The following is a 15,524-nucleotide window of genomic DNA, read 5'->3' on the forward strand; positions in this document are numbered from 1 at the left end:
AGATCCCAGCCATGGAAACCCACTGGGTGACTTTGGGCCTGTCACAAACTGTCAGCCCAACCTACCTCACAGGGTTATTGTTGTGAAGGTAAAATGGAGAGGAGGAGAAGGATGTATGCCACCTTGGGTTCATTGGAGGAAAAAATAGGCAGGATATATATGCAATAATAAATAAAGTGACAGGCGAAGAGAAATTTATTTTGGTACATGATATAGTTATATTTATTATTACATTTTTACACTGCCCATCAGCCCAGGCTCTCTGGGCAGTGCACAATTAAAACCATAAAGTACAGCAAATACAGATAAATTTTAAACATTAAAAGTTTATTTAAAAAGGATATAAAACCCGCTAATTTAAATTCCAGGGAAAGCCTGTGTGAAAAGGTATGTTTTCAGGAGGTGTTTAAAAGATGTTATGTTTTCCGCCTTCCAAACCGCATGAGGGAGAGTTTTGTAGAGGGTGGGTGCAACTACAGAGAAGGCTCGCCACCGAGGATCTTCATGGTGACGTTGCATTCATTTCAGAATGACCAGCAGGACTTACCATGCTGATATAATGATTTCTTCAATAATAAAGTATAGGTGAATGTATTATTACTATCCCTTAATTACATTACAGGAATATTTTGTTTTCAGATTCTCTCTCTAAAATATGAGTTATTAATTTCTATTTGAAATGCTGAGGTCTGCATACTGTTTTTAAGCTCAGATAATAAAAACTTCCTATTATTTACTACAATGTTGATGGCTTCTATTTCTCACTTTTATTTTATGTTTTCCAATTTTCGTAACCATCAAAAGCTATGCTATATTTAGGTACCTCAACATGCAGCTGCATCTCTAACATTGAGTTTTAAGAGAATGAAGTAATTTAGACTTTCAAAGTACATAAATAAGCCAAATGCCACAATTTTACGTAGTTACATATTTGATTTATGGCATGTTCTTAAATTAATAATGTTTGGGTTTGATAAGAAAATATTGCCTATAACACCAATTCTGAACTTTTAAAAAGCTTTTTTCTCTTTGTTTTCCCCACGAACTCAAAATTCCTTTAAATTGTATATGTTACATATCTGGCCCTGCACCTTATCCCAAATTTGGAAGGGGGCGCCAAAGTCCTGCTACACCTGAGGGGCTCTCAAACTCAGTTGCAATTCAGGAAAGAGTACTCTGACATTAGACTTCCACAAAAAAGAATTTTGGTGAATTATGCAGAATCAAGCATCTGTTCCGTTTACAAACCAACTTTCATCCTCTGGAGAAAATCTCCACAGAAAAGTCATTTAAAAAGAAAAAAGAAAAAAAGTATGATTCCTTTAAGGCCAAACTATGAATTACATGATGATTACTGTACCCCCATTACTGTATCTCTGTTGCAAGTTATGCTTGGGGAAGACCACTTCACAAAAGAGGCAGAGATAAAGGGTGCTTAACATAGGGTCTACACACCATTTCTCTCTTGTAACCCCCACAGATGCATATTTGCTAGGTAAACACGAGTATAGAATACTGGCAGCTGTAGCAGCTAGAGATGTGAATTTTAGGGGAAATTGATTGGCAGGGAAAATTTCTCCTTCCCAAAAGTACTTTGCAATGGAGGGATCATCAGGTGAATGTTACACACGGGGTGTCATCAGACGAGCATTTTATTGCACATTTGCTACTGGACGCTCATGGATTTTTGTCTCCAGCGCACCTCCCACCCCTTCTAGCCTTCTTCACGTGAGAAACAACACAACCAACTAAGTCTGTATTATTTTTAAATATGGAAGTTGCCACTGTCTCCTGGTGTGTGCAGGAGAAGCAGTACAATGAATGGGCCACGTGCACTTTTTAACTTCCTCTTTCCTCTTGCTAAGAGAAGGAGGAAGTATCGAGCAGGAAAAGCGGGGTGGAGAATCGATGGTAGGCAAGCATGATTTCACCCCGTCTGATGGAGCTCAAGGTTGTAGTTCAACATGCAGCTTGCTCTTAGACGACTGTAAATAATAACACTGATCATATTTACAGTGCTCAAGTATTGTAACAAAATGTCAACAAAATCACCTGCTAAAGAAATTAAGGTGCTGTGCCCTCCCTGCTCTGGTGAGTTAATGGCGTAAAATAATAAAAAAGAGACTTTAAAACTGTACTATTATTTGCGTCAGATCAGCTTTAATTCAGAAGGTATGGAGATTAATTGGCTCAGCTACATCACTCTGTAGATCGGGGTGGGCAACATGTGGCCCTCCAGATGTTTTGGTTTATAATCCCTACTATCCATCCAGTATGCTAAGTAGAGAGCTATAGGTTAAAAAAATCTGGAGGGTCAAAAGTTACCTTCCATTGATGTAAATAACTGCCTGTTCAGTTATCTTATCTATGTTAATCTCTGGAGCAAACAGAGAAGCCAGTGGAGCTCAAAAAGTAGGTGTTTAATATTCAAAATAAGATATATTTGAACCGAATGTTATGTATAAGTCTTTTGCACCCACAAAACAGTGTTCCAGTTCAGGAGTTGCAGCAGCAGTTTGGGACGCCAGGCTCCTTTCTCCCCACAGAGGTCATTCTTGCTAGTGCTAACCACAGTCTTCCTGTTTCAGGCATGGTGGCAAATTTATGGTTCAAGAATATCAGGAAAGGGAAGGGGGAAAGCTATGCATGAGAAGGGAGGAAGAAGAAGGGGGTTATGAGTCTGCAGAGCATTCCCAATCATTTGTCCATCAGCTACTGTAACATCAGAATTCAGTTTAATAATACAGCAAAGTCCCTCATAAAATATTAATGAGAGCTTTAGAACGTTTCAACAATCTGGAATTCTGGCTACAAGGCAATAAGAAAATTAAGTCACAATGTATTTGCAATCACATTTGCAATCACATATTAACCAACAATTGAATATTAACACATTAAGGGTGCTATCCTGTGCAGGTTTAGACAGAAAAAGGTTCTGCAACTTCTAGCATTCTCCATCCCAGCTATGCTGAAAGTTCTGGGCATTTTTTCTATCTAAACTGCAAAGGATTGCACAGTAACATCCTCTCTTGCATAAATTTTCTGCTGTACAAAATGCAACAACTGCAGGAGGAATATTCACTCTTGCTACAGCAATAAGCAGTGAAAACAATTAAAAATTAACTTTTTTGTTCTTATAACTGTGCAGACATCATGACAATTACTTGCACGCTGGCATATATAGCACCTTTGACATGTATATTTCTCTACTCCTGAAATGAATTAACAGGCAGAAGGGGCCATAGCTCAGTAGTCTCAATTTTAGAATTTCTGTAAATTGAGAAATACTGTAAATTTAGAAATTGAGATTTCTAAAATCTCAATTTTAGAATTTCTGTAAACCACCCAGAGAGCTCTGGCTATGGGGGAGGTATATAAGTGTAATAAATAAATAAAATAAATAAATAGTAGAGCATCTGCTTTGCATGCAGAAAGTCCCAGGTTCGATCCATGGCATTTCCAGGTGGAGCAGGGAAAAAATCCCAGGGAGCCGCTGCCAGTAAGTGTCTACAATACTGGGCTAGATGGACCAATGGTTTGACTTGGTATAAGGCAGCTTCCTATGTTCCTACCAGGACTCAATCCACCCCTGTCCAAGATTCCACTCTGAAGACTGAAAAGGCCATAACTCAGTGTTAGAGCCCATGCTTTGAATACAGAAGGTTTTGGGTTCAATCCCTGGCATCTCCAAATAGGCAATAATGCAAAAACAGGTGCTAACCTTAACCAAAACCAAAATATAGATAACGAAGAAGTTAAGGAAATAAATAATAAATATATAAAATTTAATACAAAGTGGCGCAGAGCAGTAAAGCAGCAGTTTCTGCAGCTGAAACTCTCCCCACGGCCTGAGTTCGATCCCAGCGAAAGCTGGGTCTCAGGCAGCCGGCTCGGGTCGACTCAGCCTTCCATCCTCCCAAGGTCGGTAAAATGAGTACCCAGTTAGCTGGGGGAAAGGTAATAATGGCCGGGGAAGGCAACGGCAAACCACCCCGCTACAAGGCCTGCCAAGAAAACGTCAGCGAAAACTGGCGTCCCTCCAAGAGTCAGTAGTGACTCAGTGCTTGCACGAGAGGTTCCTGTCCTATCCTGTAATTATCAAAATTAATACTTGATATAATTTTCCAAGAGCACTTATTATACACATTCAAAACCAATAATACAATAAAAACCATGCTCAATCATCACAATAAGCATAGGCCAAACGCGTTTCGACAGCTTGTCTTCTTCAGTGGCCAAATAGCTGAAAATATACATAGAAGACAATCATCATCATTATCATCTCAGATACAGGACAGGAATTATCATTGAACCTACCCAGGCTTTTATGTACTTCAGAGCAGGTCGGCCCCCCTTTTAAAAAAAAACTGCTCTGAAGTACATAAAAGCCTGGGTAGGTTCAATTTCTTCCATATTATTCAAATAATGATAGTTACACTTTGTTATATCTCCAAACAGGCTGTAAAAGTCGCCTGCCTGAAACCCTGAGCAGTTGCTGTCAGTAACAATACCAAGCTACATGGACCAATGGTCTGACTTTGTATAAAGCAGCTTTCTGTGCTCCTAATAGTACTAATTCCTCCTCTCTAGAAAGCAGAGTAAATGAAAACTCTATCTTTGCATGCTATTACTTCTTCATTGTGTGGAATGCATTGCTATACATATAGTGTATACAAAAGCATGTATGCATTCCTGAATATCCCCTAGGGAGTTTCTAAGCAGTTCACCTTTTCTCATATGACCATTGTTTTGTTATAGAATAATATTGATAGGACTTCCAAATTAATAAAGAGCTTAACATTTGCTTTATATAAGGAATTACTAAATTACCTAGTATTTCATGTAATTTCAGCCAAATATAAAGTAGCTCTCCTGCAAAAGATTTTATAAATGTTCCAACAAAATATATTGACCTGGACTGAGAAACTAGAATTAAGACAATTACATTTTGTTTTATCAACTCTTCTTTTTTACATGACATATTTCTAAGTACTATTTATTTATCTTTATGAATACAGAAAGAAATTTGCCACCCACTATGAGTCATTGAGTTTCTTGGCAAGATATAGATTTACAGTGCTTAAAATGTTCTCAATTGACATTCAACTTTCAACAGCCACATTCCTCACATTTTTATTGCATTACGTTTCCTGAAATTTGCATGGGTATGATACACAAAGAAGGCATATAGAGCTCTTCCTCCTTCTCTGTGTTGAGGTTTAATGCCGACCTTCAACACTGACACCTCCTGTGTTGGAATTAGCCGCCAATCCCCAACCAACCTCATGCTCCCTCTGGAGGTATAAAAGTTGTCATCAAATAAAGAGATGGGTATTCAGTCTCTCTCCCTACAGACATGGGCTGTTTCCAGTGACTGTAACTATGGCCTTAGCTAGACCTAAGGATTATCCCAGGCAAATGGAGGGGTCGTCCCTGCCTGCTCCCGGGATCCCGTGTGTCATTTGGATGCACAGGGATGATCCCGGGACAATTCTGGGATACAGGCCTGGTCTAGCCATGGCTTAGTGACTTAGTTTAAATCTATTAAATAGGGCAGGGGTCCCCAACCCCTGGGCCACAGACCGGTACCAGTCTGTGGCCTGTTAGGAACCAGGCCGTGCAGGTGAGCTGCTTTCACTCACTCACCCCCACCCCCACCCCCACCACAGCGTTCCTGGGTGCGGGGCACCATCTTGCCTGCCCAGCTGAAGCAAAGCCAGGATGCTGGGGTGGGGGTGGAGGCTTCGGAATGGTGCACCCGGCCGGAAGCTGCTCTGGGAGAGCGACTTCCGGGCGCGCCGTTCCGAAGCCGCCCGTCTGCCCCAGCATCCTGGCTTTGCTTCAGCTGGGCACCCACCCAGCCAAAGCGAAGCCAGGACACTGGAGTGGGGGCGGGGCGGGCATGGATTCCCAAAACCATCCCCTCAACAACAACACCCCCCTGGGTCCATGGAAAAATTGTCTTCCACGAAACTGGTCCCTGGTGCCAAAAAGGTTGGGGACCGATGAAATAGGGCTTCCCCCAAATCCCCCACCCCCAGACCCTTCAATATTCCACTTGCAGGTTACAGAGGAGAAATCTGTATTTTTGATAGGGGCAGAACACTGAAAACCATGGTAATGTATTTACTACATTTATTGTCCGAGTGAGGGCAAGGCGTTGTAATAGAATGAACCAGATGAGATTCATCTGCATGATGGCATTTGCAGTGGCCATATCAGAGTGAGGACAATGCTTCCTGCTTCACTCTGATATCATCTGCTTAAAAAAAAAAGCACGGGGGGGGGGGGGGGAGGAATGGCATTCAGCAGTAGAAGCATACCAGGATCACACAAACAGGCTACAAAAGGCAAGGGAGGGCTTTCTTGCCTGAGAACTTTTGGTTCAGCCCTAGTAAACACAAGGGTCCACTGAATTATAGTTTGCATATGCAATCATCCATGTAAGGATTCTTAAGCATTGCTAATTTGGTATTAAGTTCCTTCTGGAAGACAGTCAGATGCTGGAAAGAGATGGCACAGGCTTTACTGTATACCTCAGTCTTGCTAGGCAGGATTTGTTGGGTGAAGCACCTTTTTCATTATGCCATTATTCAATGAAAGGGGATATGTTATATCCATTGTTTTTCTTCCCAGTATGAAAGCAAAGCTAAGGAGAATAATGGAAGCAGCAGTGGGAATTGTAAATAAATGAACTGCTTTATATAAACCAGAGAAAATTACTGCTGTTTGAAAAGGCTATTGGCAATGCACTGTTGCCAGGACAGCAAAGTTCTACTACCATTTTTGTCTGTCCTTTCACAGATCACCTTGGCTTAAACCAATTTTCCTCTTTGCTTTCCCTGGGGAGGTAAGCCTAGCAAAGGCTTGACTGCATAGGGCAAATCAAGCTGTAGTTTCCCAGCAAAAATGTCTTTTGTTAAAAAGGCATCTTACAATATTTTTCCATTTCTACATTTGGGCACTGCCCTTCCAGAACCATTTTACAGTAACTTTTGAACTCCCGATCTATAACTGCCTTAGCAATAAGAATTTGCTTAAGTTCAGTTTCTTCCAACTTAGCCAAAAAGAGCTGTTGCCTGTCTGTTTGTGAGAAGCCACGTGGTGCCTGCTTCCACCCCTCTGAATCATTTCTTTCTATTCCAGCTCCCAGACAGAATAAAGAAGGATTGGTAATCATCCTCTTCTCTTCCTTTAAATTTCATTTTCTACCTTCTCTAACTCCTATACTAATCATCCCCTTCCCTCCATTTCTCTAAAGGAAAAAGCCACAATGTGGAGCTGCACCAGCCATCTAACAAACCCCTCCCTTTTCTCTCTCTCTCTCTTTTGGGAAACTAGTCATACTTTTTTTGAAACTAGTCATAATCTTTCAATAAAACATTTTCTTTAAAATCCCCAACCCCAACCCCTTTGCCTTCCAGGGGTACCATATAAAGGCACTCTGCTTCCCAGGGCGTCATGAGACGAGTGTTTTATTGCACACTCATTACTGGGCACTCATGGATTTTCACAGGTCCTATTCACTACATCATCTGCATCCCACATGCCGCCTGCCCCTTCTAGTCTTCTTCAAGCAACAAAAAAAGACCCCAGTAAATCCAAATTATTTTTGAAACAGAATTTGCCACTATGTCCTGCTGTGTGCAGGAGAAGCAGCACAATCAAAACGGCCCACTGAATGGGCCACATGCATGTTGTTTACTTTCTCTTTCAAAATAAGGGACAAAAGTATGGGCGGAGAAGTGATGGTAAAGAAACACGATTTTCCCCATGTGATGATACTCCCAGACTGAACAATCCCAGTTACACACACTAGGCTCCTTATATTTTGATTATAAGGTGCTATTTCTGGATGGGCTTTACTGAACAGCCAATAGCCTGTCCTCCAACAGAACCAAATGGGTAGTGGTTCCCTTAGCACACTTTTGAGCTGAATTTGCCCATATTTTACAAGGGCTTATTCACTGAAATAGAGAAGTAGAATTGCATCTTGAGCATGCATGATAACTTTAACACAGTGAGAGCGCATGTTTTGCATACAGAAGGTCCCAGGTTCAATCCCTGGCATCTCCAGGTAAGGCTAGTAAGAATCCTGCCTGAAACATGGGAGAGTTGCTGCCAGTCAGTATTGACAATACTGGGCTAGATGAACCAATGGTCTAACTCAGTACAAGGCAGCTTCCTATGTTCCTGTGTTCTTAACAGCATCTACAGCTACAGTTAGTGTTCCTCTTCATTCATTCTAACCTACAGAAGGTGTTCTACGAGAGGGGACATAGTCGAAGCTCAGCAGCTGTCTGTCCCATTTATTTCAATGGAAGATAGTTGGGAGAGTTATTCACATCCTTAAATAGATTCCATTGAAATCAACAGGTTTTACAAATGTTTAACCTGGGCTAGATTATTCCCAGAGAATGGAGAAAGATGATGTGCAACTGTTACTGGCAAAACATTAACACTTTTTTCTTACAACATCTTTATTGCCCCCAGTATAAAAGGCTTCAGGTTGCTTTTGTCTGTTTTCCTGAAAACTTTTGCAGTGTTTAACCTTGAATAGACTCTTTAACAAATATTTTACATGACCTTCTGTCTCTCATTTTGTCATCTCAGGATTATAATTTTGGCTTCAACCCTGCAAACATAGATGCTTAAATTGCAAAGACTCCAACTGGATTTTAAACAAGCTAACTATGTGCAGGATTGCAGACTTATACTTGAATCTCTCCCAGTAAATACAATTTAGACAAGTCTTCCCCAACCTGGCCCCCTCCAACTAATGGTCAGTAATGCTTGGGAGTTATAGTCCAAAACATACAGAGCACACCAGGTTGGGAAGGCTGATAGTGGCCCTTTCTACACCTAAGGATTATCCCAGGCAAATGGAAGGATCATCCCTGCCTGCTTCCGGGATCCCCTGTGTGTCATTTGGATGCACAGGGATAATCCCAGGATGATCCCGGGATATAGGCATGGTGTAGACATGCCCTTAGACATTAGCAATGAAAATAGCATAGTAGTTTAGGACTTCGTGACCTATTCAAGCAAACCAGTCTTTCGAGATTTTTGTGGAATAGATTGTCTCAGATATTTTAAACTTATATTTGAAAGCCATGGAAGCCCTACCAATATTGTAATATTTTATGCAGAAACTGAAAGATCCAAAACATTTGTGCTGAAAATGACAAACACTATGACAAGTAACATTCCACATAAAAACCATACCTTTTTGAGCCAGGCCTTTGGTATATACATCACACACCTTTCATGAACACATTACAATTGTTCTAGCCAGGGTCTTTTTATAAACAAAGGTCTTTGAAAAAGCATTAGGGGTTTAAGTTATTTTTCAGTAAAGATATGCCAGCCTCATTACACCATTCAGTTTAAATTCCTGGCAGCCAGTGGCAAAATGCATACTTCTCATACACCGCTAATTATACAGCAGGGAACCAGACTCGGAAGTTGCTATGGAAAATATCATTCCTCATGTGTAATGCCAGGTGAAAATGTCACATTACACCAACGATTAAGGTAGCAATCATATACAAATTTACCTTCAAATAACCCCATTCAATTCAATGGGATTTCCTTCTGAATAGACATGTATAGGATTGCATTGTTTGTTTATTGCCTGATTTATATACCACCTTTTAGGGTGCAGCATAGAACATTTCATAAAACTTAATAAAATAATAATCTAATTAAAACCATCTTACATTACCTTAAAACTGAGTAGTAGCAGCTAGAACACAAACAGCAATTCATAAAACCAGCAGCAATTCATGTGAACCGCCCAGAGAGCTTCAGCTATTGGGCGGTATAAAATGTAATAAATAAATAAATAAATAAAATAAAATAAAAAACAAACTGACATTAAAGTGTTTTATGCTGCTTTAAAAAAAATTCAAAAGATGGTACCACTCACATATCCCAAGGGAGAGAGTTATGGGGCCCTGACCAAAAGGGCTCTGTCCTTGATATCCATCAACTAACTAGACATTGCAGATCCTGAACTACACATTGTTTAACTAGACACTGCAGATCCTGAGCTATAGTTACTGTAGCCATTTAAATGGTATAAAAGACAGGGGAGATTGTAGTAGCTTACACAGAATACTGGCTAAGGAACTGAGCTATGTATCAGCAATTCTCTACTTCAAAATTTTCTCTTCCATGAACTAACTAGGCAGCCTTAGGCATGCTTCTCTGCTCCAGCCTCATCTGCAATATAGAGATGATGATGATGATGATGATGATGATGATACTGACCTTCTTTACAGGATTTCTGTAAGGTCAATAAGATACTGTATATGAAGCACTTTGAACATTTTAAAGCATTATACTACATTATTATATATTAGACAGAAGCTGCAACTGATGGGGAGGAACCACAGCTCAGCAGTAGAACACATGCTTTCATGTGTTCCCAGATTCAAGAAGTTCCCAGATTCAATTCCTGGCATCTCCAGTTAGAAGAATCAAGTAGCTGGTCTGAGAGCTGCTGTCAGGCTAGACAGAAAAACATTCTGGTTTAAGACAGGTCCCTATATTCTATGGATATCTACTATTTAATCCCATGTATAGGACCAGACTGTGAGGCTGGACTCCTATGTATGTTTGGGAATAAATTCTATTGATTTCAGGGGAACATACTCCCAAGCAAACATGCATACAATCTAGCTAGGAAAAACCAAAAACAATCCCAAAAAGCCTGATAGTATTGTTATGTATTGTATTGTTATGATTGTATACACTTGCTCTTAATAGCAAGTTATGAGTAAGTTCTACTTCGAATTTCAAGGAGTTTTAACCTGCTCCTATCTAACAGACACAAAATGTTCAAGTTGCAGTAGAGTGCAAAAATCACTCTAATTATGTCAAGTTGCAACTAGTTCAACCAGCATTAACAAGATCCCATAAATAACTGGGAAGTGTTAAGAAAATGATGTAGTGGTTTTACTTTAAATTTTACATTAGAAGTTGTACCATAGTAACAAAAGTAGAAACTATAAATCAAAGTAGCTTGCAATGCAGATGTGCAAACAGATTTATACACAGCAAAATTACAAAATGGGGGTGGTGATTGTTTTCCTGATTAATTTATTTACTTAAGTTCACTGAAGACTGTGTGATGCCACTATCATACTCCTCTCTATCCCAGTAGTCCATTAGAAAAATAGATCTTGGAAATGAATAACTCTATGTGAGCAAAATGAAATGCTATCAATAAAATTCTGTTTAATTCACTATTGAGAGTGGTACCATTCGAGTGATTGGCACTTTGCCAACTTTAATACTTCTGTTTGCACATTTGGGCAACTGTATACATTTAAACACTAGTTCTACTATCACATAAGATATAGTTTTGTAGGGAAAGGAGACTACTTAAATGGTCTCTCTTCGTAAAAAGAAAAAAGAAAAGAAAAAGCTGATGTATGCAGGTATTCACAAAATGTTGCTCCAAGTTCCTTAGGAAATGATATGTTACAAATTAAATGAATAAACAGGGTCTCATATGATTTCATTGACAGTGCAATCCACAAAGTACATAAGCCACTTTGACCCCTTCTTCCACAGAAAGAAACTCGCTTAAGAGGATGTGTGCCAACTAGACTGGTTGCAGGACTGCATCATAAAATGTATTTTCAGCTTATTGGTTATCATGGACATCCTACAGAACTCTGGAACAAATTGGTGGCTCTCCAGACACATGGCCAATAGTCATAGATGATGGGTTGGTGTCCAACAATATCTGAAGGGTCACAGATTACCCAGCTTTGCCCTGAATGCTCCACTCCACAGGAGAATTAGAAGATGAAAAGAATCTCTACTCTCAAGCAAGGTAGATGCCTTCCTTTGCTCAAGGACAAAGGTTAGTGTGCTCAGTTTCCTGTGGATGCAGAGCTGGGTTTCTGACTCTTTTGATCACTTTCTTCTGGGCCCTCTGCAGTCACTCTGGTTGGAGATTGATCCTTGGGATGTTCTTTGAACAGCAGCTCTAGCAGTCTACAGGTGCCACATGTTGTCACCTTAGGAATCAGCAACAATATGAATTTCCCTTGCTAAATTGAATAGCACAATGCACAGTCTACAAAACCATACAACAGCAAGAGGCTACTTGGTTCATTTACTTTGTAACACTATATATAAGGAAGACCATTTTTCAGAAAACACAGGAATTTGCACTGGATTGAACTAACATGTCCAAAACTGAGATATTATTCAATAACATGTTCATTTTTCCCCAAACTGCAAGTTTAAGACTTCTCCCCCTACCACCACATCTTATTTATGTCTGTTTGACTAGTTTGTGCCTAGATGAAATCATGTCTTTCAGGCTAACAAGGAAACTACTAAAACATTTTTCCCCTTACATTACCATACACCCATGGAAAACAGGGTGTTTAATAGCCTAAATTTAGGCAGCCTCTATGCATGGTGTGGTTTCATGTGGCATATAACATTTCTGTTTGCAAAGTATTCCTCTTTCAATGACTTAGTAACAGAAGATCAAGGGGGAAGAGGGGGAGGTCTTAAAAATCTGAATAATGTAAATCATAGGGGAGTTCAGAGGCTAAGCAAATTACACACCCTGAAGCTGCCCTCTGTATGAAAGGAGCCTTTCTCCAAATCTGCACAAACCCAGCCCAGGGGAACTTGCATTTGAGAGTTTTCTAAACATTTCAGGTACACTTGAAAGCTTTAAAGTTATTCTCATTTCCTATGCAGATTAGCTGGTTTCCAGCAGGTACAAAATAAGAGTTCATTGTCCACCAACATACACTAAACAGAGACGAATTGTGGGGAGGTGGGGCAAAAGGGAGTGATTTGAACAGTGACATCAGAACCCTCCCTCACACACAAATATAGACGGAGGGGTCGGAGAGAAAAAGACTTAATGAGGTCCCTCTCTTTTAGCTTCTTAATTGGTGCCCTTTTACCTATCCTGCTTCAGTTAACGAGGTTGACAAGTTTCCTGGAGTGACAAAAAAACCACCGTGAAGTCAGATCTGCCAAGTCTCATTCATGTTGGCTTCAATCCCTCAAGGCTCGCTGGCGAAGGGAGATGTGTTTTCCCCTCCCACGGTGCGAGTTTCAAATGAGATCTTTACAGCCTCACTGTAAAGATCTCAGGAGGGAGAGCTTCTTGTTTTCCAGCGTGGAAACACAGTCGCCCCTTTAAAAAAAAAAAAAAAAAAGTCGCCCAGCAGCCGCTCTACGACAACCCAACCCCCGAGGCTCTGCAGAAGCAGACGGGAATGCAAATCCTGCCTGGCTCAGCAACTCCTCCTTCCCCAGCGCGTGTGTTGCCGCAACTACAAACATTTTTATGTCTCCTCGGGAAACAACAAAACACACACACAGAGAAAGAGAGAGAGAGAGAGAGGAACGCCTTACCGTTTTGCTCCTTGGCACTGGAGAACTGGAACTTGCTGCTCAGGTTGGATTCGGCTTGGGTTCCCTGTCTTTGGCCGACCAGGGCAGATGTCAGCAAGAAGAACCCGAAGAGGAGCATTTGGCAGGCTGGGGTTGGAGCTCTCTCTCACGCACACGCACAACACACGCCCAGCACTTGCAGAGAGAGAGAGAGATCAAGTCCTTCCCGAGCTGTCCTCCCCTTTCTCACCACCTCCACCAGCCCGCCAAGGCTGCACTGCCGGGGAGAAAGCAGCAGCGACAACAACGCTGAGCCTGATCGGGCACCAGAGAAGAGCAGGGTAGTAGTTTCCACATAATCCCATTCAAAACTTTCTGTTCGCCCGCTACAGCCTTTATTTTTCCGCCAGGATTTCTCTCATGGTCTCGCATAAGGTTCAAAACATGATCTGGGGCGCACGAATGCAGCTTCCTAAAGAACGCAATAATCCTGACAAAGTTTGGAGAAGGGGGTGGTGGGAAAGGAGGTAGGAAAGGGGGGTGCGAGAAGAAGTGGCGGCTGCCTCCAAGGAGCACCTGTCAGCTTCGGCAACTAGAGACTTTCCGACAAACCGAGGGAAAGGGGTGGGGAAACGAGCCCCCTTCGGGAGGGAAAGCGCGCGCGCACACACACACCACCTTCGTCTTGGGTTCTGTCTCCTGCTACTGAGCTGCCCAGTCAGCCAGCCGCTTTCACCCCCTGTTAAAACTCCTCGGGTTTTAGTGCTGTGTCTTTTCTTCTTCTTTTCGCTTTCAAAGGAGGGTGGGAATGGGTGGGAAAGGAAAATAAAAATGAACAGAAAGCTAAGACCCGGGCAGGCAGGGGAGAAAAAAAAGAGAGAAAGAAAGAGCACTCCAGACTCCTGCTCGCTTCTCCCAAGCAGCAGCTGCACTACACTGCCCAACAGCACCTGGTTTCAGTTTTACGCCACAGAAGTTTTGCTTGGAGAAAGAAGGAGGGGGGAAATAACCACATTAACGCGAGAGTCCCCTAAAAGCAAAGCCTTCACCTCAAAGCTTCTGCCTACCTCGTCTTCTCTCTCTCTCTCTTTCTCTCCCCCACCCCACAAGTATTTTCTGCTCCACCCCAAATTCTTGCGCGCCCTCCCTTTTCGCTTCAACTCTCCTCCTCACAGAGCCTTCTATGGTCTTATCACAGCCCAATTCGTCCCTGTCTCCCTCGCTCTTTCAACTCTCCTAATAGTATCCGCTCAGAGCCGACGACCCGAACCTGCCCTCCTCCCACCGTCCTCTGTCTTCAGGTCTGGCGGGAAAAGGTGGTGGTAAGAAGTATCACACACACACACACACACCCGCCCGTTCACGCGACAACAGGAGGGGCTGCCGCCTCAGCAGGAGTGCGCAGGAAGCCCTGGAATGGCTGGTCAGGCGTGCCCGGCTGCAGCACAGGGTGACGTTCGCTCCTGCTCAGCAACAGGAGGCGGCGGCGGCGGCGGCGGCAGCGGCAGCGACACCACCACCAGCCACTGAGAAGTCGTGCAAAGTTCAAGCGAGCTACTGGATGTCCGTTTACGCACCCTCTTTCTCTTCTCGATTGCCAACTGGCCATGCAACAACAGGTGCTGTAAAAGAAAAAGAGCAGCAAGACAGGTTTCTGTCAGGGTGTAACTTTGCAGAAGGGCTGTACCGCAGACTGTTTACAGCGAGTACCTCTGCTCACTGAGCATATGCAGAGTCCATTTCCTTCCATCCAATACCTCCACTGGCTTCCCATGTGTGGGAATAAGAGTACAAGGTTTCCTTTCCAAATAGTTGCAGGCCATTTTTTTTTTTTAGAGAGTAGGTGTTGCAATGGTCATTTCAATTCCCCAGGAAGCTATGAATCGGCGCGGACTCCACGTTTTTGAAGGCCCTCAAGGAAAGTAACTATCAATGGGTCTCCTTCCTTCTCACCTCCATTGTCATCAGCTGCTGTGGCCAAATAGGCGGTGGCATTTACTCCTTCGCACCCACTACCATTGTCTGGGCCAAAGCAAGAGGTTCATGAACAAGCAGGTTGCAAAGGTGGAGAGGAGGAGCGATTCCAAAGAGCTCTTGTCATTGGGGTCCTGTTGGATACGAGCCCTTGGCAGGTGCCCAACCAC

The 15,524-nt window shown here is 42.2% G+C and overlaps 1 protein-coding gene across 1 annotated transcript in view; it reads right to left on the reverse strand.

Annotated features, from left to right (window-relative positions):
- The window catches only part of PDGFC (platelet derived growth factor C), a 121,445-nt gene extending 107,613 nt beyond the window's left edge, over positions 1 to 13,832 (reverse strand). The window contains exon 1 of the mRNA XM_063135760.1: positions 13,402 to 13,832. Coding sequence (XP_062991830.1) covers positions 13,402 to 13,519 — 118 coding nt within the window. The 5' untranslated portion in view covers positions 13,520 to 13,832. The remainder of the gene's footprint in view (positions 1 to 13,401) is intronic.
- Between the last annotated feature and the right edge of the window lie 1,692 nt (positions 13,833 to 15,524).

The sequence above is a fragment of the Elgaria multicarinata genome, chromosome 10 (assembly GCF_023053635.1).
Source record: "Elgaria multicarinata webbii isolate HBS135686 ecotype San Diego chromosome 10, rElgMul1.1.pri, whole genome shotgun sequence".
NCBI lineage: Eukaryota > Metazoa > Chordata > Lepidosauria > Squamata > Anguidae > Elgaria > Elgaria multicarinata.